The 27,488-nt window shown below is 39.8% G+C and overlaps 2 protein-coding genes across 7 annotated transcripts in view; one reads left to right on the forward strand and one right to left on the reverse strand.

The window, feature by feature from the left end:
• Nucleotides 1-24,611, reverse strand: part of PTAR1 (protein prenyltransferase alpha subunit repeat containing 1) — a 56,085-nt gene extending 31,474 nt beyond the window's left edge. For all 3 annotated transcript variants that reach the window (XM_034646835.1, XM_034646836.1, XM_034646837.1), the window contains exons 1-2: nucleotides 24,441-24,611; nucleotides 14,634-14,803 (exon numbers count right to left, since the gene is read on the reverse strand). In XM_034646835.1, coding sequence (XP_034502726.1) covers nucleotides 14,634-14,803; nucleotides 24,441-24,526 — 256 coding nt within the window. In that variant the 5' untranslated portion in view covers nucleotides 24,527-24,611. The remainder of the gene's footprint in view (nucleotides 1-14,633; nucleotides 14,804-24,440) is intronic.
• Nucleotides 24,603-27,488, forward strand: part of C17H9orf135 (chromosome 17 C9orf135 homolog) — a 194,825-nt gene continuing 191,939 nt past the window's right edge. For all 4 annotated transcript variants that reach the window (XR_004621654.1, XR_004621655.1, XR_004621656.1 and 1 more), the window contains exon 1: nucleotides 24,603-24,728. The gene's annotated coding sequence lies outside the window, so the exon portion shown is untranslated. The remainder of the gene's footprint in view (nucleotides 24,729-27,488) is intronic.

Here is a 27,488-nt window from a genome sequence, read left to right on the forward strand (position 1 = left end):
ACATTATTTCATTGAGTTCTCATGATTATGGTTCAAGATATTCTTGTTTTGCTTTACAGATAAGGAAATTGACATTTAGAGAGTTTAATAATTTGCCCCTGGGCACCCAATTGGTATATGGCAAAGTCGGCATCTGACTGTTTTTAATACCTCAATTACATGGCAATTAAAATACCTGTCTATAATAAATAATGGGGACATCTCAGTGTTTAATAAACTTTTTAAAACATAAGAACATGCATAAATATATCTCTATAGTCATTTTAAAATATTCTAAGTGAACAAAAAAATCAATGATTTCATTCTCAACAATCTTAAGAAATTATAAATTATTGTGAGCCTATGATTTCATTCCTATGACATTAAATAAATTAGAGATAGGATTAGCATACATTCTTGACCTCTATCTTCCTCATTACAAGTCATTATATGCATAAACACAGTATGTCTATAAAGAATAATCTAATTAACCTCTTCATTCTTTTACTTTTAAGAAGCTTTTGGCAGTAATTTAATATTTACCAAGAAAAATAACTATAATTTTCTATACCGTAATTTAATTCCACAATATCCCAAGTATTAATTATGTGCAAATATTAACCTGGGACCTTAGGACTGACCGAATGGATATAATGATAACTAAGACCTGATCTTGCCTTCTAGAAGGTTACCCTTTAGTTGGAGAGAACATACAAAAAATTATATAAGACAAAATGAAATAATTATGAACTGGAAACATATACCTTATTTTGGGAACCACCAAAGCAGTCAAAATTAATTCTCACTGGAGTACCCAGGGAAAGCTATAAGTAAATAAAGTGGTAAAGAACACTGTATACTGGAAAGTGTGAGCAAGGATAAAGAGGCATGGAAGTTCACACAGGGTGCTCTCCAAAAGCTTGTAGGTACTAGAGCACAAGATACTGGGGAAATGCCCCAGAAAACTAGAACCTGGTCAGAAACAAGAAGCCACAACCTCCTTGTCAGCCTCCCTTCTACTACCTGCCCTTCATGTGCTATACTCCATCAGAGCCAAACCCCACCATTCTCTAAACACAACTCCTATCTGACTACCTTCTCTGGATAATTCAGATTTACCTGCCTGATCTTCTCTCTGCCAGAAATGTCCTCCTATATCTGAATATCAAAAAAATAAAAATAAAAAATCTTTCCTCATAAAGTCTCCCCTGACCTACCTACCTGGAAGCAATCTTTATTTCTATGTTCTGTGCATATCTTACTTTGTTACTGATATTGTATAAATATTCTCTTCTTGATGAGACTACAGTTTTTGGAGGCAGGTCCTCTCTAATACATCTTCAGATTACTCATTCACTCAACAAAGATGAGAAAAATATGGCCCCTGTTCAAAAGAAGTTCCATGTACACGCACAGCATAGAGGAGTTGTAAGCCACACCACCTGGGTTTGAATCTCAGCCTCTCCACTTAATTGCCTATGTAATTTAATGTTTTTGAACTTCAGTTTCCTTATCTGTGAAACAAGGATAATGAGAACATCAATCTCTGTTGTGAGCCAATGAGATTCATTCCAGCTCTCCAGTTATTTGACACACAGTGAATGCTCAACCAAAATTTGTTCAACAAAATACCATGCTACTTACCAACCAAGGAATGCTTTCAACATTAATCAAAGAAATCAGAAATGAAGCCATTCATTGTTCTTACAGTGAAACTATCTAAATTTCTAAACTTATAAAATAAGGAATGAAAAAACCCACATGTTAAGTAGCTATATGAAAATGCCTCTGCATGATGGAAAGACTTCTAGAGTTTCTTTTCAAGTCTACAATTTTCCAAAATCCATTAAACTACCTAGATAACCTGGTACTTACTGGACTCTCTCTTTTGGCATTAAAAAGAAATGTGTGTAACCAATGGTAGTCGCCATTTGTTTGTATAGCTGACCCTTTAACAACATGGGTTTGTGCCTTATAGGTCCATTTGTATACTAATTTTTTTCAATAAATACAGTATAGCACTGTAAATGTGTTTTATGACTTTCCTAACATTTTCTTTTCTCTTACTTTACTGTAAGAATACAGGAAATAATACATGTAACATACAAAGTATGTGTTGACTGTTTCTGTTATCAGTAAGGCTTCTGATCAACAATAAGGCTTTTACTAGTTAAGTTTTGGGGGAGCCGAAAGTTATACGCAGTTTTGAATGCACCAGGCGCGGTGAGTCTAGTGCCCCAATCCCTGCATTGCTGAAGGCTCAACTCTACTTCTAACACAACTCTCTTTTCCCACTCATAATTGAAGACAAGTTCATCCTCCATCACAGAGATACTTCCATATAGCAGGACAAGGCAGAAGCTAGTAAACACAGAAGATACCTAAGTTGCCACTTTTCATTCTGTGGCTGTGTGGAAAGGAAAGCTAATCAAAGTAAGGCTTCCTCTATCAGAGGGGCTCACCCTGCCTCGTAGAGCAACAGCAACTGCTGGACTCAAAGCCCAGCTCTAACACGTACCGGGAAGTTCCTGGGCAAGTCACTCATGTCTCTGAGTCTTCCTCACTCTATGTCTTCCTCAGATGTAAAATGGAGCTAATAATACTAATAATAGTACTACCTCAGGGGGTATGAAATGATTCACACTCACGAAGTGTTAGGACCATACCTGACACACAGTAAGCACTCAGTGATCACTCCAGTTTCCAAGCCTGTAGCTCCTAGCCCAGTTCCACAAGCTATACTGGGACCGGATGCCACCAGGGGGAGGAAAACAATCTCCCGAGCTGGCTAAGCGGCGAGTGCTGAGCAGGTTATTTCTCAACTTCTAAGAATCTCAGGATTCAAAACATCAACAGCCTCGGGGGTTGTGTATTAAACACACACAGCCACAAGCCCCTTTCCCCTCCTCTCTGACCACCTGCCAACTCCTCCTCACTCAGGACTCAAGTTCAGATAGGACCTCCTTCAGGGAGCATTCCAGTCAGACCCAAGAGGTGAGGGGGAAGTGAAATGTCAGAAATGGGAAAGGGCCAAAGAAAGAGAAGTAACCAGTTTAGAAATACTGGACATAATTAAAGAATCATTCCTGAATTATGTGTATTTTTCCTTTTTTCTTCCCCACTGGTTCTGGTTAAATCAGAGAAAGGAAACTAGTGTTTCTTGAGAGCCTACTATGTGCGAGGCACTGTGCTCGGTGCTTTATACACACTAACTCATGTGATCCTCTCAACAACCCTCTGAAACCTTTCACAATTCCCTTCTTTTGGTGAAGAAATAGGAAGAGGTTAAATAATTTGCCTAAAATCACTGCTAAGTGACTTCAGCATGCCGATAAACGGAGTCTACAGCCAGATGTTTTCCTTCAAAGCAGATGTTCTTTCCACCCTAGCACACTGTCTACAATTACTTTGTCCTCTTCAAGTCAGGACTGTACCAAGATCTAAAGATAAACATGTATGATCAACAGTTGATGGTATCTATTTTACTTCTACATTTTATCAACCATATACCATATTCTTTGTTACCCAGAAGATGTGAGCTACTGATATCCCTATGGTCTCTTGAAATTAAACAGATCTCTCTGCAAATACCAGAACAAATACCAGCAAATGAACGCTCCTTTGTTAAATCACTTCAATATATGACTAACTCATCATCACATTACAAGGAGAAAATGAATCAGGGCATATTATACACAGGAAAGTAGCTAAATTCCAACAGTGACAAGGAGAGGACAAAAGGATGCTATAGAAAAGTCAGAGAAAAATCAATATTCTTTCTTTGCTGCAATGGGATTCCAGAAATGGCCCAACGCCAGCAATCATCTGGTAATGGTCACTGCGTTTGCCAACTGTCTCTGACAGAGATATGTTTTCATGCACCTAGAAATAAAGCCAAGGTCAACTGATTTGGTTAATCTCTTTCTCCAAAATGCATTCTAATGACCACAAGAAGAGAAGTTTGAGATAAAGCTATGTGGTAAACACCAGAAAGGCCCTTTTATTACAGAATACAGTCACTGAATCAATAGCCAGATTAAGCTAAAATCTCTTGCTTACCAAACTCTGGTTCCGTTTTGACAAATGTCTATTGAAAACATGAAGGAGCTGAGGACATAAAAAAAGACAAACCAAAATCCCTCTTTCTAACAAACTCACAATCTACCTGGGGAAAATGTTTAATCAACTACGATAAAGTGTGGTAAGTGCTACTATTGCAAGCAGTCTGAATAAAAGACTCCCGTAGGAGTGAAGAGAAGTAATTATTGTTTCCTGAAGCAGTCGAACAGCCTTCCTGTGTGCGTGTGTGTGTGTGCGCGCCCGAACACATGCGCACACTGGCAATCACAACAGTGGTGACAATATGAGATGTGAACCCAGCCTTAGCAAAGGCATGGAAGTAAAGTAAAGCAGGAGGACACAGCGAAGTCCAAGGACTCAACAGTGTATGTTGTGGCTGGGCAGGATATCAGATGCTGCAGACTCTAATGCTTCTAGGGTTCAAGTGAACGTCAAAAAAGTAGCAAAGCAAACCTGATGATAAGTAGCAACTGACACTGCCTTAGTGTCTGAAGGACACTTACCTGGTCAAGAAAAGCAGAGGCTAGGAGCCCCAGCCCATTGCAGCTGTGCAGAAATTTATGTAACCACCGCTTCTGATTTTTCAAGGGAAGACAAATCCAGATTTCCATCCTAACTTTAGAAGTTCATCCTGACTTTAAATGTTTACCCAACTTATTAAAAACAGTTTAAGAAACATTATGTAAGTCAAAACAAAATCTCTCTGTGGGCTGACATCAGCCTGGGAGCTGAGCATATACAACCTCTGATGCTGAATGCAAAGCAGAGGAAAAGGCTGGTAATGAAGGCTGGGGACAGACTGTGAAGGTCCTCGAATGCCATACCAAGGAGTCTGAACTCCACCTTGACCCTATGCATCACAAAGTAAGACGCACAGATCCGCATTTCAGAAAAGCATCTCTCAAACTGTGTTTCTAAGAAGTCCTGCTGAGAAGCATTGTTTGAAATGACTGGCTAGTGGCATGATGGATTACAGAAAACGAGACTGAAAACAGGGTAGACCAGCTGTAGGGTAATCACATTTGTCCAGGTGAGAGAGAGCACAGTTGGCAGAGGCTGTGCAAAAGAGAGCAGTGAGGCAAAATGATGGGCGGACACACTTGGAGAATGTCCAAGTGCGGGACAGAGCTCCACTTGGTCAGGACTCCAATGCTGTGGACTTCTCTCTTGCCTCTTGTTTTGTCATGGATCTCTCAAAAATCAGAATTACAGTATCATTCCTCTCCCAAACCAAATACGGCTACTACTGCAGCAGACTTACAAAATATCAGTCTCTAAGTAACGAACAGGAATGCTGTGATGGTTAACTTTGGTGTTAGGGTTAAACTTGACTGGCTACAGGGTGTCCAGATTAAACATTATTAAACATTATTTCTGAGTTTGTCTGTGAGGGTATTTCCAGATGAGATTAGCATTTAAATCAGTAGACTCCATGAAGTAGACTGCTCTACCCAAAAAGGGGGGCATCATCCAATCTGTTGAGGGCTTGTACATAACAAAAGGAGGAAGCAGGAGGTCTTTGCCCCTTTTTGCTTCCTGTCTGTCTGCTTGGGTTAGGACATCTCATCTGATCTTCTCTGGCCTTTGGATTGGGATTTAAACCTTTGGCTCTCCCGGGGTCTGAGGCCGTCAGACTCAAGCTAAATTTTATCATTGGCTTTCTTGGGTCTCCAGCTTCAAGAAAGCAGACTGTGCGACTTCTCAGCCTCCACAATCATGTCAGCCTATTTGTCACAATAAATCTCTCTCTACATAAAATTTTCTGGTTGTTTCTCTAGAGAACTCTAACCAGTACAGATGCTTTCCAAACATCTGAGGAATTCAGCACATTAATGAGAGCATGAATTCAGTTTGGTTAAAGAGAGAATAATCTCTCCCAAGAATAAAGGTCACCTTCAGTTACAGAATACATTCCTGGGTGATGCCTCGGATTTGGCCATGATCAATCACACAGACACTGACATTTCCGAAATTCTTAAACTGAGAGCCTTCTTCACCTGGCTCTTCGTATGTATGTTTTCTACAAATACAGCTCGAAAGGTACAGCATTTTCACAAAATAACTGCTTTTTCCTTAAATTTTTTACTTTTTTTTTTTATAGCACTATTCAGCTCTGTGTAATAACTGCTTTGATTCACAAGTTTGGTATTATTCTCTTATGTTAATCAGCATTTTCAGGTACCTTTTTTCTGTCACATCAGAAATTCACGTCCATGTTTTTACTGTTAAGACAATACACTACCTGAGTAGTATGTGATACTACGCTAAACTATGCTGTCACCACCCACCGAAAAAGTGAAATTAAAAACTGTTTCCGCGAGGATATAGGTTAGAATAATTGCTCCTGTACTCACACACAGTTACACCAGAATGCAACATTCAGATGCCAGCTATTTGTGGGAGTGAGCGTAACCACTGGTCTTCTGCCTGCTCTTCTTGGGCCGACTAAGACTACAACTTCATCATGAGGACACTCAGCCAAGCCTGCAAGGCAGCGTCCAGAGAGACAAGACACAGGGAAATGGAGAGCAGGACCTGGAAGGCTGCAGGGAGAGGGCAGGCTAGGCTAACGTACATGAATGGGCAAAAAATGATGACCTGAAACGTTAACAGCAGTCTTTGACATTTTAAAATTTATGCTGTTTCTTCACTACTACAAGAGCATCATTCTGTCTCCCCATCTCCCCAAGCTAGTTATGTATTGGCTCAATTATACATTTTTAGATGCCAGAACATACACAATACAGCTGTGTTTGGCAAAAAAACAAAACAAAGAAAACTTGATGGATTCATATGGTGTTATTTTGTACCTTAATGTTACTGAAACTTATACAGGTTTCATAAACAAACTAACAACTTTAGGGTGATGAAAGGGAAAATGAAAGAGCGCCTAACAATGGATAAATAAATTGCCTTTAAATTTACGGCTAAACGTATACGTTTAAGTTTATGCCAAAAACTCAAGCTATGCCATAAACATAGGCATAGCCTTCTAAGAGACATATATCAGAGGACCAATTGAGTGAAACACACAGAAAAAAAACTATTTCATGTTAAATTTTTGAGTCAGATTCCTTTTCTACTGGTCTAAACAGGGCAAAGTGCTATTGTAACAGTATGTTAAGGACAATGCTAAGAGGAATACAAGGAAATCACTATGTCCTGCCTTTTGCAACACTCCACAAAGAGATTGTTTTTCACCCAACTGTAAGCTTCTTGAGTAAAAGAAACATGTATTATTCATCTTTTTATCCCCACAGTACTTAGAACAGCTTCTGGTATGAGTAGGCTCATGGTAATGGCTACCAAACTGGTAATTAAAATTCTCTAGGAAACAAAGTTCTTATTCAAAATGAGCCTGTAGACATACTGAGCACTTTGGAAGGTACGGCTGGCTGTATGTGGGAAGGGGCAGCTTTATAAAAACAGTTAAGAACACGGTCTTGGATGAGTACTCTACCTTTTTTTTTTTGGGGGGGGTGCATTTTAAACTTTTTTTTTAAATGATTTTTTTAATTATATTATGTTAGTCACCATACAGTACATCCCCGGATTCCGATGCAAAGTTCGATGCTTCATTAGTTGCGTATAACACCCAGTGCACCATGCAATACGTGCCCTCCTTACTACCCATCACCAGTCTATCCCATTCCCCCACCCCCCTCCCCTCTGAAGGCTTCAGTTTGTATCTCATAGTCCATAGTCTCTCATGTTTCATTCCCCCTTTTGATTACCCCCCTTTCTTTATCCCTTTCTTCCCCTACCGATCATCCTAGTTCTTATGTTCCATAGATGAGAGAAATCATATGATAATTGTCTTTCTCTGCTTGACTTATTTCACTTAGCATTATCTCCTCCAGTGCCGTCCATGTTGCAGCAAATGTTGAGAATTCGTTCTTTCTGATAGCTGAGTAATATTCCATTGTATATATGGACCACAGCTTCTTAATCCAGTCATCTGTTGAAGGGCATCTCGGCTCCTTCCATGATTTGGCTATTGTGGACAATGCAGCTATGAACATTGGGGTGCATATGGCCCTTCTCTTTACTACGTCTGTATCTTTGGGGTAAACACCCAGTAGTGCAATGGCTGGGTCATAGGGTAGTTCAATTTTTAACTTTTTAAGGGACCTCCACACTGTTTTCCAGAGTGGCTGTACCAACTTGCATTCCCACCAACAATGTAGGAGGGATCCCCTTTCTCCACATCCTCTCCAACAATTGTTGTTTCTTGCCTTGTCTATCTTTGCCATTCTAACTGGCGTAAGGTGGTATCTCAGTGTGGTTTTGATTTGAATTTCCCTGATGGCTAATGATTTTGAACATTTTTTCATGTGTCTGTTAGCCATTTGTATGTCTTCATTGGAAAAGTGTCTGTTCATATCTTCTGCCCATTTTATGATTTGTTTATTTGTTTCTCGTGTATTGAGTTTGAGAAGTTCTTTGTAGATCTTGGATACCAGTCCTTTATCTGTGGTGTCCTTTGCAAATATATTCTCCCATTCCGTGGGCTGTCTCTTAGTTTTTTTGACTGTTTCCTTGGCTGTGCAGAAGCTCTTTATCCTGATAAAGTCCCATAAGTTCATTTTATCTTTTATTTCTCTTGCCTTTGGCGATGTGTCGTGAAAAAGGTTGCTCTGGCCGATGTCATAGAAGTTGTTGCCTATGTTCTCCTCTAGAATTTTGATGGATTCCTGTCTCACATTGAGGTCTTTCATCCATTTGGAGTTTATTTTTGTGTATGGTGTGAGAGAGTGGTCAAGTTTCATTCTTTTGCATGTAGCTGTCCAATTTTCCCAGCACCATTTATTGAAGAGACTGTCTTTTTTCCACCGGATGTTTTTTCCTGCTTTATCAAAGATTAGTTGCCCAAAGAGCCGAGGGTCCATTTCTGGGTTCTCTATTCTGTTCCATTGGTCGATGTGTCTGTTTTTGTGCCAGTACCATGCTGTCTTTGTGATCACAGCTTTGTAGTACAGCTCGAAATCCGGCATTGTGATGCCCCCAGCTTTGTTTTTCCTTTTCAACAGTTCCTTGGAGATTCGGGGCCTTTTCTGGTTCCATACAAATTTAAGGACTATTTGTTCCAGTTCTTTGAAAAATGTCCTCGGTATTTTGATCGGGATAGCATTGAAAGTGTAGATTGCTCTGGGTAGTATGGACATTTTAACTATGTTAATTCTTCCAATCCATGAGCATGGAATATTTTTCCATCTTTTTATGTCTTCCTCAATATCTTTCAAAAGTGATCTATAGTTTCTAGGATATAGGTCCTTTACGTCTCTGGTTAAGTTAATTCCAAGGTAACGTATGGTTTTTGGTGTTATTGTAAATGGGATGGATTCCCTAATTTCTCTTTCTTCAGTCTCGTTATTCGTGTATAGAAATGCAACTGATTTCTGGGCATTGATTTTGTATCCTGCCACCTTACTGAATTGTTCTATAACTTCTAATAGTTTGGGAGTGGATTCCTTTGGGTTTTCCATATAGAGTATCATGTCATCTGCAAAGAGAGACAGTTTGACTTCTTCTTTGCCGATTTGGATACCTTTGATCCCTTTTTGTCTTCTGATTGCTGTTGCAAGGACTTCTAGTACTATGTTGAATAATAGTGGCGAGAGTGGGCATCCTTGTCGTGTTCCTGATCTTAAGGGAAAGGCTTCCAGCTTTTCCCCATTGAGAATAATGCTTGCAGTAGGCTTTTCATAGATGGCTTTTATGAGATTGAGAAATGTACCCTCTATTCCTACACTCTGAAGGGTTTTAATCAGGAAAGGATGCTGTATTTTGTCAAATGCTTTTTCTGCATCAATTGAGAGGATCATATGGTTCTTGAGTCTTTTCTTGTTGATATGATGTATCACATTGATTGATTTGCGAGTGTTGAACCATGCTTGCATCCCAGGTATGAATCCCACTTGGTCATGATGGATAATCCTTTTAATGTACTGTTGGATTCTATTAGCAAGGATCTTGTTGAGGATTTTGGCATCCATATTCATTAGAGAAATCGGTCTGTAATTCTCCTTTTTGAGGGGGTCTTTGCCTGGTTTGGGGATCAAGGTAATATTAGCCTCATAGAATGAGTTTGGTAGCTTTCCTTCTGTTTCTATTTTTTGAAATAGCTTTAGGAGAATAGGTATTATTTCTTCTTTGAATGTTTGGTAGAATTCCCCAGGAAAACCGTCTGGGCCTGGAGTTTTATTATTTGGAAGGTTGTTTATCACTGACTCAATTTCTTCATAGTTAATTGGCCTATTTAAGAAATCTATTTCTTCCTGTTTCAGTCTTGGTAGTTTATAGGTTTCCAGGAAGGCCTCCATCTCTTCCAGATTGTTTAGTTTTTTGGCATATAGCTGTTGATAAAAGTTTCTAATAATCCTTGCAATTTCAATGGTGCTGGTCGTGACCTCTCCCTTTTCAGTCATAATTTTAATAATCTCAGTCCTTTCTCTTTGTTTTTGGACAAGTTTTGCCAGTGGTCTATCAATTTTATGGATTCTCTCAAAGAACCAGCTTCTAGTCCTGTTGATCTGCTCTACTGTGCTTCTGGTTTCTAATTCATTGATTTCTGCTCTAATCTTGGTCAACTCCTTCCTTGTCAGTGGGTTAGGCCTGTCCCTCTGTTGCTGTTCCAGTTTCTTGAGGTGAGAATATAGAAACTGCATTTTAGATTTTTCTATTCTTTTGAGTGAGGCTTGGATGGCTATGTATTTCCCCCTTAGGACTGCCTTTGCAGTATCCCATAGGTTTTGGACCGTTGTGTATTCATTCTCGTTGGTCTCCATAAATTGTTTAATTTGTTTTTTGATTTCCTGGTTTATCGAGTCATTCTTGAGCAGGATGGTTCTTAGCCTCCAAGTGTTTGAGTTTCTTCCAGGTTTTTCCTTGTGGTTGAGTTCCAATTTCAGAGCGTTGTGGTCTGAGAATATGCAGGGGATAATTTCAATCTTTTGGTATTGGCTGAGACCTGTTTTGTGTCCCAGAGCATGATCTATTCTTGAGAATGTTCCATGGGCATTTGAATAGAATGAGTATTCTTTGGTTCTGGGGTGTAGTGTTCTATATATATCTATGAGGTCCAACTCGTCGAGTATGGCATTCAAAGCCTTTGATTCTTTGCTTAGTTTTTGCCAGGGTGTTCTGTCTATTTCTGATAGTGGGGTGTTGAGGTCCCCTACTATTACTGTGTTCTTATCTATATGTCTCTTTATTTTGGTTAAGAGTTGGCTTGTGTATCTTGCTGCTCCCCTGTTGGGGGCATATATATTAATAATTGTCATATCCACTTGTTGAATACTTCCTTTAAGAATAATATAGTGCCCTTCTGTATCTCTCTCTATGGCCTCTAGTTTAAAATCCAGTCTATCTGATATGAGAATTGCTACTCCAGCTTTCTTTTGAGGTCCATTTGCGTGGAAGATGGTACTCCATCCCCTTACTCTAAGTCTGAATGCATCTTTGGGTTCAAAATGAGTCTCTTGTAGACAGCAAATGGATGGGTCATGTCTTTTTATCCAATCTGCAACCCTGTGGCGTTTTATGGGAGAGTTTAAGCCATTTAGATTGATAGAGATTATTGACAGATATGATTTTAATGATGCCATTTCTCTTTAAAGTCTTTGTATCGGTTGTGACTTGCTGCTCTGTATCACTCTTGGGGCCTTTTTACCTTTATAGAGCCCCCCTTAATATCTCCTGTAGGGCTGGTTTCGTGGTTACGAAATTGGTTAATGATTGGCGATTTTGGAACGTCTTTATTTCTCCATCAATTCTGAATGACAGCTTTGCTGGATAAAGGATCCTTGGCTGCATGTTTTTCTCTGAAAGAGCTTTAAAAATGCCCCCCCAAGCCTTTCTCTCATTCCAGGTCTCTGTAGACAGGTCTGACGTAATCCTGATACCTTTGCCTTGGTACGTGAGAAATTTCTTTGCCCTGGCCGCTTTCAATACTGTATCCTTGGATCTAATATTTGCGAATTGCACTATGACATGCCGTGGCGTAGGTTTGTCCTGGTTGAGCTTGGATGGGGTCCTCTCTGCCTCTTGGACACGAATGCTTGTTTCCCTTGCTAGATTAGGGAAGTTTTCAGCTACAATTTGTTCAAATATCTCTTCTAGACCTCTGTTTTTCTCCACCCCTTCAGGGATGCCGATGATTCTGACATTGGATCGTTTCATAGAGTCAGTAATCTCCCGTAATCTACATTCGTGGGCGTGGATTTTTTTAAGACCAGCTTCTATTTTCGTTTTTTCTTCTACTAACCCATCCTCCAATTCGCTAACGCGTTCCTCTGCCTCGGTGACCCTGGCCGTCAGAGCCTCTAGTTTTGACTGCATTTGGCTCATAGAATTTTTAATTTCTGTCAGATTCGCTCTCATTTCTGCCCTTAGGGATTCTATATTCTCAGCAACGCTTTCTCTGATGCTTTTTTCAAGTTTACTCATCATCTTGACCATTGTTGCTCTGAATTCCATTTCTGATAATTGGGATACATCCATATGTATTAATTCTGTGGCCGAGGCCAATTCTGTGGCAGAGGCCACAGACTCATTATCTTTTCTTTGCTGGGGGGGACTTCTCCTTCTCGTCATTCTGATGAAGAGAGATTGCAGGGTTGTCCAGAGCCCAAGTGTTGACTGGGACCCAGGCCGTGCGCCCTTGTTTTATAGAGATCTTAGGGATGTGGGCTTCTTCCTTAAAGAGTTTATTTATTTATTTGAGAGAGAGAGAGACAGTCAGCAAGAAAGGGAACCCAAGCAGAGGAGTGGGAGAGGAAGAAGAAGGCTCCCAGCGGAGAAGCCCGATGAGGGACTCCATTCCGGAACGCTGTGATCACACCCTAATCCGAAGACAGGCGCTTAATGACTGCGCCACTCAGGCACTCCGGGTTGTGGGCTTCTTGATTTTTCAGCCTGCCTTCTGGGGGAGGGACCTGCCGTGCCGATACTCAGGAAACCCTGTTTGGGTAGAGTCTCCATGTCCCCCGCAAGGGGGGATGGGGATGGGCACCCTGTGAGCCGGTATTTCCGGGCTTTTGTTCTCTGGCGGCTTTCCCTGGTGGTTTGCTGTGCCTCTTCTGAGAGTCAGAGCAGCAGCGGCCGAAATTCAGCCTCTGTCACAGAACAGAGGGATTGCGGCCCATTCTCCACTGATGTTCTGGCCACTTTAACTCTGTTTCTGTTGGTGCTGCTCAATCCTGCAGCATCCCGGGCGGTGCGCCCCACACCCGGCATCCCAGCCCTCACTTCCAGGGCCGGCGCGTCTCTGTCCTTTGTGTTTCTAACCCCGCCAGCCACCAGTCGCCAGCCGCCCCGCGCGCTCCCAGAGCTCCCGGTCTCAGTCTGCTGTCTTGCGGGTGCCATCCGCGAGTCCACCTGCTCCCCCATGCAGGTGGCCCGCCAGCCGCCCCGCACGTGCTCCCTGAGCTCCCAGTCTCAGTCTGGATCCAGTGAGCACACCGGAGTTCCGGAATTCCGTGTGATGCTTGGTAGCGCATGCCCCCCAGCTCACGGTCTCAGTCTGCTGTCTCAAGGGTGTGGGTCCACGGTCCGCCCACTCCCCCGTGCAGGTGGCTACCGTTTCCCGGGGCCCTGACACGGCGGCTCCCTCCCCCTTGTTTATCTTCTGATATCTGTGCGCGGTTTCACGGCTCCCCGCTTCCTACCTCAATACTCAGCGCTGGAGATGTTCATTTGTAGAGATCCAGATGTATCTTCCTGCGTCTCAAGCTGATTCCGTGGATGTTCCTGCTGTTCTGGTACCTATCCAGCTCAACTCAGGGAACCGGCTGAAAAAGGGGTCCCCTACTCCTCCGCCATCTTAACTCCTCCCCCTCTACTTTTTTTTTTTTTAACCTAAAAAGTAAAGGGAATTCATACACATGGAGGCTTAATATCGCATATGGGGGAATGCTAAGAAAAGAGACCAGGTAGGATGAATAGAGATTGTCCCATGTAGCAAAAACGGTCTCAGAGGAGCAAAAGAAGTGAATGCTGGGAGGGTTTTCTTTTGCTTACATCAGCATAGGAAGACACAGAGGGCCAAAGCTCAACTGGGATTCAAAGCACAACAGCACCTCCATAAATCACTGAGCTGGGTCACAGTGTAACTACCTCCATCATGCCTCCGTTATCCCATTTGGTCTCCTACCAAAATGAGTTCTATTGCTTATTGAGTTCCTAAAGGATTAGAAAGTAGAGAATCTGAGCTTGTAGGAACTAGAGTCGTCTTCAGTATTTTTCCAACTTTCTTTTATAGTCATAGAATGTCTTCTTCAAATAAAATTTCATAAGTAACCCTGATACGTAAAAAGGTAAAATCAGAACTGCTCTGTTTTACTGTCCAGGCTGCAGGAGGTATCCTGGAATCCTGTATCACTATGGAGGCAAAATCTGAAAACTACTGACAGGTCCAAACTCCTCATTTGACAGAGAGGTTAAGCTGCTACCCAGGCAGTGAATGAAAGAGCCAGAACCAAAATCTAGGAATGCCAACACCCAGAGAAGGTTCTTCCCCCTGTATTCCATGCTGTTTCTAAAAAACAAAGGAGAAAGACAGAATTCATACTCACCATCTTTGTTCAGCCATTGCTTTCTCATTCTGTACAAAAGGAGCTTGTTGTGGACATACGGTAAGAGGAACTTGACGCACCAGCTCTCCACACCAAGTTTGTTTTCAACCAGGACTATGGGACTCCGGTTGTACCTAGCTTCAGGACATGGGATCAGGCCAATTTCATCTCTTAATATGTAAAACAAAAAGAAGAATTAAAGATAAGACTATTAGTTTTTTCAACATTTTTCAAATCCTACAGACATTAAAAAGTAATATATTTCCCTTTCTCTTTTTCTTTTTTTAAAAGATTTATTTATTTTTTGTGAGGGGAGAGGGAGAGAGACAAGGACGGGAGAGGCAGAGGGAGAGAATCCTCAAGCAGACTCCCTGCTGAGCGTGGAGCCTGATGTGGGGCTCAGTACCAGGACCCTAAGATCATCACTGGAGGTGAAATCAAGAGTCAGACACTTAACCAACTGAGCCACCCAGGCACCCCCATATTTCCCTTTCTTAAAAATATTATTTAGCTCACCTGCTGAATTAGTAGAAATTTTAAAAAATGTTTTTTAATACAGACAAGGATCCAGGAAAATTTAGTACGCTGACTCCCTGTTGACAAAAATGAAAACTGGTCTCATCTTTGGATGGAAATTTGAAAATGTCTTTGAAATTGCATATATTCCAAGCCCCAGTGATTCTACTGCTCACAAATTAGCCTATACCAAAATATGTCAATAGGATGTTTACTGCAACACTGCAACAAAACTGGAAACAATCTAAATATGTACCAATATAAGACTGGTAGAAGAAATAGGCTAATCCACGTGGTAGGGGTGCACAAAAATGAGGCATCTGCATATGCTGGTATGGAAAGGACGCCAAGATACATAAAACCAGAAAAAGAGCAAAATTCTAAAGTATGGCATAAAGCATTTTGTATAATTTTTTTCGAAGAAGAATCCAAAGCAATTTTGGGGGAGACAAAGAATTTTATTTTTATACAGTTTAAATTTTTTAATCATGTGTATGTATTATTTCTATTTTAAAAAATGTCAACAAAGGTACTTATGCTTGCCTAGTAATATATGTGCAGCAAAAACAAATTATCAACAGAAGTTATCTTGTCAATGAGACTGTGGCCATTTTTTCTTCTTTATAATCTTTTATGCTTCATTGAATTAAAAAAATAAATGTACACTGATAAATGTTGCTAGAACACAAAATACATTTCAGAATTTAGGTCATTTTCATTTAAGGTGGCATCTATGTCCTTCAATCCACCTCACCTTAAATTGAAAATTTACATTTGAGGTGGAGATTTAATAAACGATATGTATAGCAGCTGACTTACATAACAAACGAACCAGCAAACATAAAAATGGTTTTGCAAAAACTGCACACGCCTTTCAATTACAAAGATGATGTGATAACTGCCTACATTAAAGAAATAAAAAACTGGTTTTCAGACAGTTTATGTATGACATTTTCTATTACGTCCCTGGGATTCTCCAACCAAGAACACAGCACTTTGGTAGACACAAGAGGGGGACACAGGTACAATTACAGGTTATAAGAAAAGCCCTCTTTTTTTGTTAGGCTACCATCCCAAATTGATGGGAGGCTGTGGAAGTACAACAGAATCTCTCCTGGAAATTCTACACTAGATAGCTCGGAGGTAACCTTTCTACTGATCGCTTCATTTATGACACAGGGAGCCATGAATAAACAAGGGTACTCTAGGGGTTAAGTCACAAATCATTCCTTCAAGCTGATTTCACTTGAAGTAGATTTTGAGAGCTAAGGCTTTTTGTCCTGACAAATGGTTTAACTGATTCAGAGGTGTTTTGATATACCACATCAGTACTATCTGAACATTTTCTGGGTACCACAACGTATTGGGTACTGTGTTAGGCTCTGAAAATGCAAAAATGAATAAAACAAGATGGTCCCAGACTTCAAAGTGCTGATAGTTTTGATGAAAACTGTATCAATATCTATAATAAAATGTTAACACTTTGCCACTTCAGGAGTATAAATAAAGTTTTGTAGGAAGCATGAAGCAATGCTGAGAGCGCATCTGAGCTCAACATCCAGTTTTTCAAAATGTTTTTGCATTTGTATTTGGTTAATGTGACATCTACCTATAGTGCTATTAGGACACCTAGCCACACCCAGAACTATCCCTAACATATGTCTGTATCTCTTGTATTTTCTGGTATGCAGGTTTTACTATATAAAATAGAACATTTAAAAATTAAACTAGAATTACAATTAAAAAAAACGCAGCATAATTATTTTAAGAAAGTCTGTTCTCTGAGATCTAATAACCACTTACAACACTTCGAAGAACTGCCTAAGTCAACAATATGAATGCTAGAGTAACAAGAATAAACAAGAATAATAGATCCTACCTTTGGGTACAGTCCATTTGCTGGGGGTTAGGGGGCACTTACTTAAACTACAATGTAAAAACCTGCCTTACTGATTATTTACGTCAAAAATAAAATGCCCAATTAATAATTCAGTGCCTAAATGAAAGGCCACAAATAAAAAACACACTTCTTCAGTTGGGTACCATTCTTCCGAGAATTAATTTTAAAAAACGAGAATGCCTTGATACAACAGATGATCAGTAACTGCTCCTGAGAGGCTGCTTATCATGCACTTCAGTGAGAATATTCAAATAAATCGTCGTCAAAGAATATCAGTTCTTGACTCTCCAAAAGAGCATTATCTCTGACTTCCTTCTAAGGCAGTGGGTCCAAGTCCTAGCTCTGTCAATATTTTATAAAGATATATATAATTTATATATATAAATATAAACATATATAAATAAATATATATATATATATATATGTATCATTTGGCCTCTACAGACCTTAATTTCCTCATGTGTAAACTGGTGGAATTGCACTACATCTCTAAATAAGGGAAATGGACTGCTAGGTCTCCTCCAGCTTTCAAATTCTGAGAAACCTGACAGTTATGTCCATGGAAGGGGCCGTATCAAGGAGTATAAAGCACTAGGGAAAGCAAAACATTAAATGCGACATAGTAGGATGTAGACAAAAGCGTTCAATCTTCCAAGACCCAGGGCTCTAGCTAGCCCCCGTTCTACCACTGACAGTCAAAAGGGAATGTGGCAAGTCACCTGTCATTGGTATCCTAATCTGAAATACAGGAATAATAATGCCTCTTAGGAAGAGCAAATATTACAAGGTAAAGAATGTGGTAAGCTACCAAGTGACAGGCAAAGACGAAGTGTATTATCTTTAATTCATTTAAAGGCCTGAGGCCAACCAGAAAAGTTATTTAACAGATGGGAAGGTAAAGCAAAAACATTAAGCCTTTGTCAAGTGATTTGACCCTAAAATACAGTGCTTTGCTGCTTCCTAAAAATATAACCTGTACTTGATAAAGATAGGTAGGTCAGTAAGCTTCCAAATAACAGTGTGTTTGATTTCAAACTTCTCCAATGCTGAGTCCCTCAGGTCATAGTCCACTTTTTTTCAGACAATTTAGAATAGGATTCCAGAATAATTTTAAAATTGGAAGGGACCTCATTCCCCCAGTATCTCATTTTATCAGACAAGGAAACTGAGGTCCACTGAGGTTAAGATGATTACCCAAGGTCACACTACTAATGCTAAATTAAAAATCTGGATTTCTTAACAGTCAGCCCAAAACCCATGACACAAAAGATAAAAACATCAGTGGAAGCAAGTAGGATTTAGATTAATTCCTTCTAGATTTTTGGCTATTTATTTATTTTTAAAAATATTTTATTTGTTGTATTCGACAGAGATAGAGACAGCCAGCGAGAGAGGGAACACGAGCAGGGGGAGTGGGAGAGGAAGCAGCAGGCTCCCAGTGGAGCAGGGAGCCCGATGCGGGGCTCAATCCCAAGACTCTGGGATCACGCGCTGAGCTGAAGACAGACGCTTAACGACTGAGCCACCCAGGTGCCCTGATTTTTGGCTATTTAAGTTCTAATTTTATATTCAAGAAAAGTTAGAAAACTGGGGGGAAAAAACAAAAGGCTTTTTGACATCCTTCTACACTACTGTTTAGGTATGCGTCCTTTTTTTCTTAGTGTTTTTACGGAAGTGGTATTTAGTAGACATGCTCTTCTACAATCCTTTTTTTCCCCCTTTCTTTATTTTTATTTAAATTCAAGTTGGTTAACAAACCGTGTAGTATAGGTTTCAGATGTAGAATTCATCACTTACATATAACACCTAGTGCTCATTACATTGTGCCCTCCTTAATGCCCATCCTCCATTTAGCCCATCCCCCACCCACCTACCCTCCAGCAACCATTTGTTCTCTACATTTAAGAGTCTCTTATAGTTTGCCTCCCTCTGTTTTTATCTTATTTTTCCTTCCTTTCCCCTATGTTCTTCTTTTTTGTTTCTTAAATTCCACATGAGTGAAATCATATTCGTCTGACTTATTTCGCTTAGCATAATATACTCTATTTCCATCCACGTTGTTGCGATCCTACAATCCTTTAAAATTTAACAGTTCACATTAAACATCTTCCTATATAATTAATTTTTATATTTTTAATGGCTGCAAGGAATGTGCTATAAATATCAAACACATCTCCGGTTATTTCCTTGTGAAATAATGTTACAAGAGAAATTTCTGACTCTTTTGCTACTACCAAATTATAGTCTTTTGTATTTTTAGGTTTCTGGCAATTTAGATCCCTGATATTTAACAAGGACCCTCAAATAACTACCTGCATCACCAACGTCATAGTATTATTAAAGACATGAAGGTTTGAGATGATGAAAAAATTCTAATATTCTCAAAGAGATACCATGATGTTTGCTTTTTAGGTTACTTTTGAAGGCTGCTCCAAAAAAAAAAAAAAAAAAAAAACCAGGAACATGGAATGAACCAACACATTTACTTAAAAAGATCCTACACAGCATGGTACAGCTTTCTGAGTGCTTCACTTCACAGTGGAGATCCACTGGCTTCCAAATGAAGTTCAAAGTTCCTATAACAAGGATACTGACTTTGTTCCTCATGTTTGGACAGCGTCTCTTGTCTGCACTTTTCAGAAGCATCATCAATTAGAGCAGGCCCACGTATTATTTTCAAAAGTAACATCACCCAGTTTCCCTTTGGGGAGGGAAGAATGGTCCCCAAATACTAAACTGAATCCTGTAATATGGAGTGACCACACAGAAAACATAGCCCAAGGATTCAGGAAATGGTTCAAATTTTCTTACTCTAATAGTTATTTTGGGGGCGCCTGGGTGACCCAGTCAGTTAAGCGTCTCACTCTTGATTTTGGCTCATGTCATGTCCTGGGATCGAGCCCCAAGTCGGGTTCTGTGCTCAGCACAGAGTCTGCTTGAGATTCTCTCTCTCCTTCTCCCTGTCCCTCACTCTTGCTTGTGTTCTTTCTCTCTCTCAGATAAATAAATAAAATATTTAAAAAAAATAGTTTTTTCCCCTTCAAACTGGAATTCTTTCTAGAATAACTAAAAAGTAAAGTTAGCAAAATATCTAAAGGAACGGACCCTTTCATATTGATAATTAAAACTTTGCCAGTGGTTAAATTAAGATATTTCAGAAACCTCAAAGGCTTTCTCAATTCTAAAGTGTACTAACTTCATGTATCACTGAAATGATATTACTGGCCTTATTTTAAAAACAGCTATAAAAATTGCTACTATTAAGTGTTGCAGGGAGCGCTCTGTGTTTCATTTATCTCACAGAATCTTATAAAGTAGGACTTTAACCCATTTTATAGATGAAGAAAGAGTCTTATCTAAATCTACCAGTTACTAATTGACAAGCCAACATTCAAATCTAGGACTGTCAGATTCCAAATCCAAATTTTTATAACTATGCTATTATTTAAATAAATAATCAAGTGTAAGAAGGTAATTAAGACTTGCGTTTCCTACTCTTCAAATTCAACTTAAAGATATGCTTTTCCTTTACTACTCCCTTCCTCCAAAATTTTCACTGGGGCCTATGCACTGCCTAGGAAGTCTGTTTTCCCTGAGCCAACTCTTATCCATCCCTCATGCCCAATTTAATTGCAATTTCATCAAAAGACATTTGGAGCTTCTCATATAAATTAAGCCCCTCTGTTATTATTCCTTCAAAATATCCTCCTTATTCTTTCAGGCTCTTTTCATATTCTGTGTGTTGATTTGTTCCACCGGGCCAGGGACCATGTGTGATATGTTCACCCCACTCCTAGACCTGCACATCCAGGGACTAGAATTGTATCTGTCAAATACTGGTGCTCTTTTGCTGAATGCACACATGGAATGAAAGAAATTAAGCCACATAGCCAAGGACCTCAATAATTGGACTCTACTATATCTTTTCAATCATATTTTGCTACTTTGGTTTAATTTACAGTTTCTTGTGCAGGTCTTTGGCTCCCTCTCTGAGACTATAAATCCTACCCAGCCTTCAATGTTCAGCACATAACCCACCTCCCTTAAGAGCCCGAGCCTAGATATACAAAGCCTTACTCCTACGCCTAAAACACTCACATTGCACTTGTTCACCATGCTGCCAGTCCAGGCTTTATCACAAACTGCTTTGCAGGGTTAATTTACTGTTCACGCAGGTGGGTCTTACGTCTCCATCTAGAGCTACACTGTGCAATACAGTGGTCACTAGGCACATACGGCCACTATGTATAAGTTAACATTAAATAAAATTTAAAATTCAGTTCCCCATTCACATTAGCCACATTTCAAGTATTTAATAGCTACATATGGCTAATAACTACCATACGAGACAGCACAGACAGGACAGTGTCTATGAAATATCATAGATATTTCTGTGCCTTGAGTATAAGACCTGTATTTTATACTTCCTATTCCATTTAGTGAGAATAGTATCTACAACATCTCAGTTGTAATGAGATGAACAGTGAGAGTTCAATAAATATTTTAAACAGTAATAAAAAAATAACTTCATGGGCAAGAGACCTTTGGCATGACCCTAATTACGCCATAAACGGCTGTCTTCCACATTAGCACAGGTCTATACATTAAGCTATTGCTAGTCCGAGTCAAGCTTTCAGCTGTTTTTCCAATGGTATTCTCCAAGAGTCAACCATAAAAATTTGTATGATATTTTTCAATTTATAAAGTACTTCACATTCATCATTCAGTTGGCCAAAAGGGTTTTCTGGAGATTACAGAAATTCAGGTTAAATAGAGGATTTAGCTAGTGGCAGCTAAGGGCCAGACATTGGTCAAGGTGATTTTCCTGTGTTCTCATCAACCTCACTAGATCAAAAGGAAATTGAGGTTGACAGAAGGTAACCTATGCACTTCTACCAGTAACAAAATCCACATCTTAACCAATGCATGTTCGACTCCTCCTGGCTAGGCATTTTTACAGAAACAAAGTCAGTATGTTTAATGGAGTAGATATTGTCTAATAAAATTAAAATCTATCTTGTATTTGAAGAAAAAAGGAAAACAAAAAGTAAAGAATGAAAAACTTTTTCCTATAATACTGAAAAGTGTAATTAGGTAACTAACTTTTGAGATATACAATGCCTTTTCTTTCTTTTAACCAGAAATATAGCCTATTTAGTTTGGAAGTAAGAGGGCTAGTTTAGGGGAAGAAGTACAGGAATTTTAAAAAATCCAAACCATAAGACATTTTTAAAGATGCTGTGTAGTAATATTATCAAAGGTATCGTTATTGTAGGAAATATATACTAAAATATGGCTAAAAATTAGTATTAAACAATGAGTTAAGCTATTTAAATTCTTCAGAACTATACTAAGTATCATTTCAAATTATTTCAAATGCTCAACTTATTTCAAACTTTTAAATCTTGAATGACCCAAATGTTTATTAAGAATTTTAAATTATGCACTGATAGCATATTAGTGACCTTTCACCATTAAAAATATGGTTGGGGCATTAAAATCCTCTATGAGTTTCAATAAATATGATCCAGAAAAACTGAGATGTGTTCCAAACTGCGCTCCCAACCCACCAAGCCAGTGAACACTCAATCTGTTTCTTCAAATATAAAACAGTGATTTTTTTTTAAAAGATTTATTTATTTATTTTAGAGAGAGAGAGAAAGAGAGAAAGCGGGGGGGGGGGGCAAAAAGAGGAAGGGGGGGAAGCAGACAGCCTGCTGATCAGGGAGCCTAATGCAGGAGCAGGGCTAGATCTCAGGACTCTGAGATCCTGACCTGAGCTGAAGCCTAGAGTCAGACACTTAACAGACTGAGCCACCCAGGTGCCCCTGATGTGTGTTTTCAATCTACCTCAAAGAAGAGAAACTATGATGATTGTACTTATTAGGCTTCTTTCTAATCTCTGCTATAATTTCCTCAAGAAAAACATCAGTGATGAGAAAATAGGCCGTTCACTTATCCAACTTTTTTTTTCCTTGAGGTTGTCTCTTAAACTAAAGCTCTCATTCTCAAAAAGGGACTGAAAGACTGATATACAAGGCACCAAAGCATTCTTTAAAAGACCCAGTACCCACTATGGTTACTGCCAGGAAATCATTCCAAACAATCTGTTTAAAAAAGGCAGCAGTTACAAGGGAAAAGGAAGTGGACACTGTCAGAGGTGGCAGGTGTGTTTTGAGGCCAGCATCGTTTTGTTTTTAATGAGGCACTATTACAGGTCTCCAATTGTGTGCCACAGGGGAGCAAGACATCTGTGGGCTTCTTAATTTTCATAAGCATCGCTTTAAAGGAAAAGAACACTTCATTTAAATCTAGATTTGGTACCTATGGTTTAAAACGCATAAAAAGCATAATTCATGTGTTCCAGTTTAAAAAGTAAAATATTAAAAAAAACCCTTCAAGAACAATTAGAAAAAGTGAAAATAATGTAAAACTGGATTCCACGTATCTTTCTTTTGGTGGGGTGGGGAACAGAGGAAGGGTATACACTCTTGCTTCTCCCTCCTCTTTTGTATACTGTAGACGTATCTTTTAATAGCTTCCTTTTCCACTCGTTACATTAAAGCAGAAGTGTCAGAAAGAATACAGTCTCTTCTGGTATCTTCCTGGAGTACTCCAAGCACCATGAAAAGGAAGGAGGGAGGGAGGCGCGTGTCAGTGTAGTGGTGTCCTACTTAGAGAGAGGGCAGCAGTGTCTGGATACGAAAAGAGTTAAAATGTTCCCTGTAACTATGAATCAGCTAATGCTATAAAGTGTCAAGATTTCATGGGCTTTACACCAAACCCAACCTATGCCTACAGAAGCTACACTCTTGAGAGTGCTCTGTTCACCTTCAAAGCGCAATGTTTCATCGGAGTCCGTCCACAATCTTGGGACAAATGAGGCGAGAGTCAAAAGCAGCCTCAAACTACCTCTGGCTAGTAAACCGGCCGGCCCACTAGAGATAAGATGATCGGTGATTCTCCCCCCTCCCTTACCACCGGTCCGGGGTGAACCTCAAAAGAGTTGTGTTTACAAAGCATCTACAGACCCACATCGTGTGTGCCGTGTTCCTTACACGGATGTAGGATGGGGACACACGCGTGAAGTCCTTCAAGTTGCGTGAAGTCCTAGGGAAGGGGCGGGAGGGAGAGCGAGAAAAGTCGCTCCGTTGTGATTTTCCGAGGTCACTTCTAGGGACTCGCCCGCGGGCGCGTTCCGGTAGCGGAAAGCGGGCCCTGCGGCGGCCGACGACAGTCGGGCCCCGGACCTCGATCGGTCCCCACCAGCGAGGGTCGCGCGGGCGGGGACGTGCCCCCAGTGGTCGGCTGGAGGCTCGGCCCTGCCCCTGCCCGCCCCCGACGACCCCCCCAGGCGGCGGAGACGGCGGCGCCGCCGGCGCGGGACTCACATGTGCGGATTCCTCCTGAAGGCGTTGGTGATGTCCTTCACCACCCGCTGCACCAGCACCGCCACCTCCTCGCTTGTCTCGGCCATGTTGGTGGCGGCCGCGGCGGCTCGGGCGCGCCACCGGGAGAGCGCCGGGCGGCCGGCGGGAGTTCCGTGGGGGAGCGCGCGGGCGTGGCGCCCACCGCCCACCCGGGTTGAGGCAGCCTGGTTAGTTCCCGACTTTTCGCTGGTAGCCGAGGTTCTAAGCGTCCGGGAAGATGCTGCAGATTCCTTTGCAAAGTTATTTGAGGTCGCTGTTTTACACATTTTATTTTAATTTCTAGTTCACTGGGGGCCGAAGAGGGAGGGGTTCTAAAGTCACTCCTCTGGAGCCAGAGTCGGCGTGAAGCCCACCCCCACCCCCTTCCCAGCCACCCGCTCTCAATTGCTGTGGGAACCAGCCAGGTCCCGGGAGCTTCTGCAGGAAAGTTTTGCGAGTGCAGGTCCTCCTGCGCTTTTAGTCCCTTGGCGTGTAGAGAACCTCTTCGCTTTCTTTGCCCAACCGGAGGGATGGCGCGGTCCACAGACCCTGGGGGTGGCGTGAGCCCAGTTGGACCGTGTTGGTGACCTCCTTTTGTACCCGCGTGCCAATTTCGTCCTCTCAGCAGCCATTTTCAAAAAAAAAATAATAATTTAAAAAATGTAATAAATGCATTAAAGGAAGGAAAAGGAAAATGAAAGTTATTTGCCACCTGGATGTAGGGAGTAGACGTACAGAAATATTTTTTTAGATTTTCTATGAGTACTTCACTTTGGTCCATCATTTGGTGTGCTTTGAACGTTGTGTGTCAGTTTTGGAGGTAGAAAACCAAGACTGACGAAGTTTGCTCTCAATAGCCATTCACCTTGCTACAAATATTTTTTGTGAGAAAAGCTAACTTTCTAGTTCGTTTGGATTTTGAAATGTCATATATCAGATTTCCCTTCACCCTTCTGTGATAGAGAAATCTGGGTGCCGTAGGTTCAGTTATTTTTACTTAATCCTTGAGATCTGTATCTTTTAAAAACTCTTTAAAAGCAAGTTCGTGGTCTGTTTAATGTGAAATAGTGTGGAGCGTTTGAAGTAGGATTGATGATTGTGAAACTAAAAACCGTACATTGGTTGCAAAATTCGTAAAGCATTGAATGAGAAAGATAAATGGACGATATTCCCTGTGGGTGTGTTGATAAAAGTTAGACCTGCTGTCTGGACACTGGCCTTCTGGTTTTAAAAGAAATGATCTAGAAGTTTCACAAAATTGTATAAAAGCAAGATGGGACAGGTTTGAATTAGTAAAATAAAACAAACTTTAGTCTCTTGACAAGTTCTCAAACGAGGCAGTGAAGTGAGTGAATGTGTGTTTAGATTCCAAGGCCAAAGATTACTTCAAATATTCTACTCTTAAGAATGCGATACCAATTCTCAAATGGTTTGTGTTACAACTGATAAGTCTTCCTCTTCACCTAAAGCCTTGCATCCCTACCTAATAAAAGTGGCAAATAAATCCTGACTTCTGGGGGCACCATACTCAAAAGTATAATTTTTTTTCAAAGACTTTATAGTTATCTTAAAAATTAGAGAGATTTTAAAATCTCCCTGTAATGTATTAACAGGGAAAAAACCCAAACTTTATCCTTAAATCCTCAAGTAAAACTGATAATCTAGAAAGATAATTCCTCTGTATGGTTCTGTTTATGCCCTCCCCACATACATGCACCTAGATGTGCATACACCTTCTTTGTACTCATTTGAAAGGAATGAATTATGTGGCTCATGGTTTTTTTAAGAGTTCACAAATTGTTTCACCCAATTATTAAGGAGCTACTGTGTTTACAACTCAAATTTTTTTAGAATTGGAGCATATTAGAATTGTAATCTAACCCCCTAATTTTGCAGATAAGTAAGTAGGTTCAAAGAAGTTCAGAATTGAAATTCAAGAGACTTAATTATGATATGTCTATAAGAATGGGATATGATCAATTTAGCATGATTTGTTGAAGGACTCAAAGATTTATATTCAGGGATCTGCAAAATAATGAAATATTGTAAATAGCTTAAATGCCTACCATTGGGAATTTAGTAAATTACAGTAAATCTGTAAGATGAAATACTATTTAGTTACTTAAAAGCACATTAAAACTAGAAGAATGTATACCAAACTCTTAGTGGGAGATGTATTTATAGGAGAATTTTACTTTCTAACACAAAGAACAAAGTACAATTTTGTAATTTAAGAAGAATTTTTAAAAGTATATGTTAATAAAAACATAGATCTATTTATTTGTTAATTAGTTAACTCTTTCTTACTCATATTTTTTTAGAGATGTATTGATTTTTAAGTGACTTTAGGAGACCTCTAGTGTATCTGTGAAAATATTTTGACAATATACCCCTCCCCCAGTCATGCTCTTCATATTTTAGAAGACTATGTGATGATGGGGAAAGATAGATATATAATGACAAAAAGATATACCAAAACAGCATACATGACAACCCTAATTATAGATATATATATATAAAATAAATTATATGTTATATCAATGTAATCACATATACATCCATATAATAGACCAGGAGGATATAAACTGAAATGTTAATAGTTATCTCTGTACGATAAAATTACCAGAGATAATTAAGACCTATTCTTTATGTTCTGGATGTTCCAAAATTCTACAATGAAAAACCTAACATATGTGTTGAGGGCCTTGGTAGGAAAGAAGACAAGGTGATTTTAATGACAAGCCAAGTAAATACTTTTGTGAAGAAAGGTGAATAAACTTACAGTGTTTCCATCTTCACTTTATTGTTCTACTTATATCACTGTGATGTGTTGTTTATTTACTCCATTTTTTTGAAGTCCATTTCCCATGGTAATGTGACATAAGATAGAGTGTAACTAGTACTAAACATGTTCTTACCATGTGCTATTATTACAAAAACAATGAAACAACAACAAACTTTCCACCACTGAGAAAGAGTAACTGTTCCGTTTTAAATGCTTCATGATAATATTACATTGTAACTATATAG

Source organism: Ailuropoda melanoleuca, chromosome 17 (assembly GCF_002007445.2).
Source record: "Ailuropoda melanoleuca isolate Jingjing chromosome 17, ASM200744v2, whole genome shotgun sequence".
NCBI classification, from domain to species: Eukaryota; Metazoa; Chordata; class Mammalia; order Carnivora; family Ursidae; genus Ailuropoda; species Ailuropoda melanoleuca.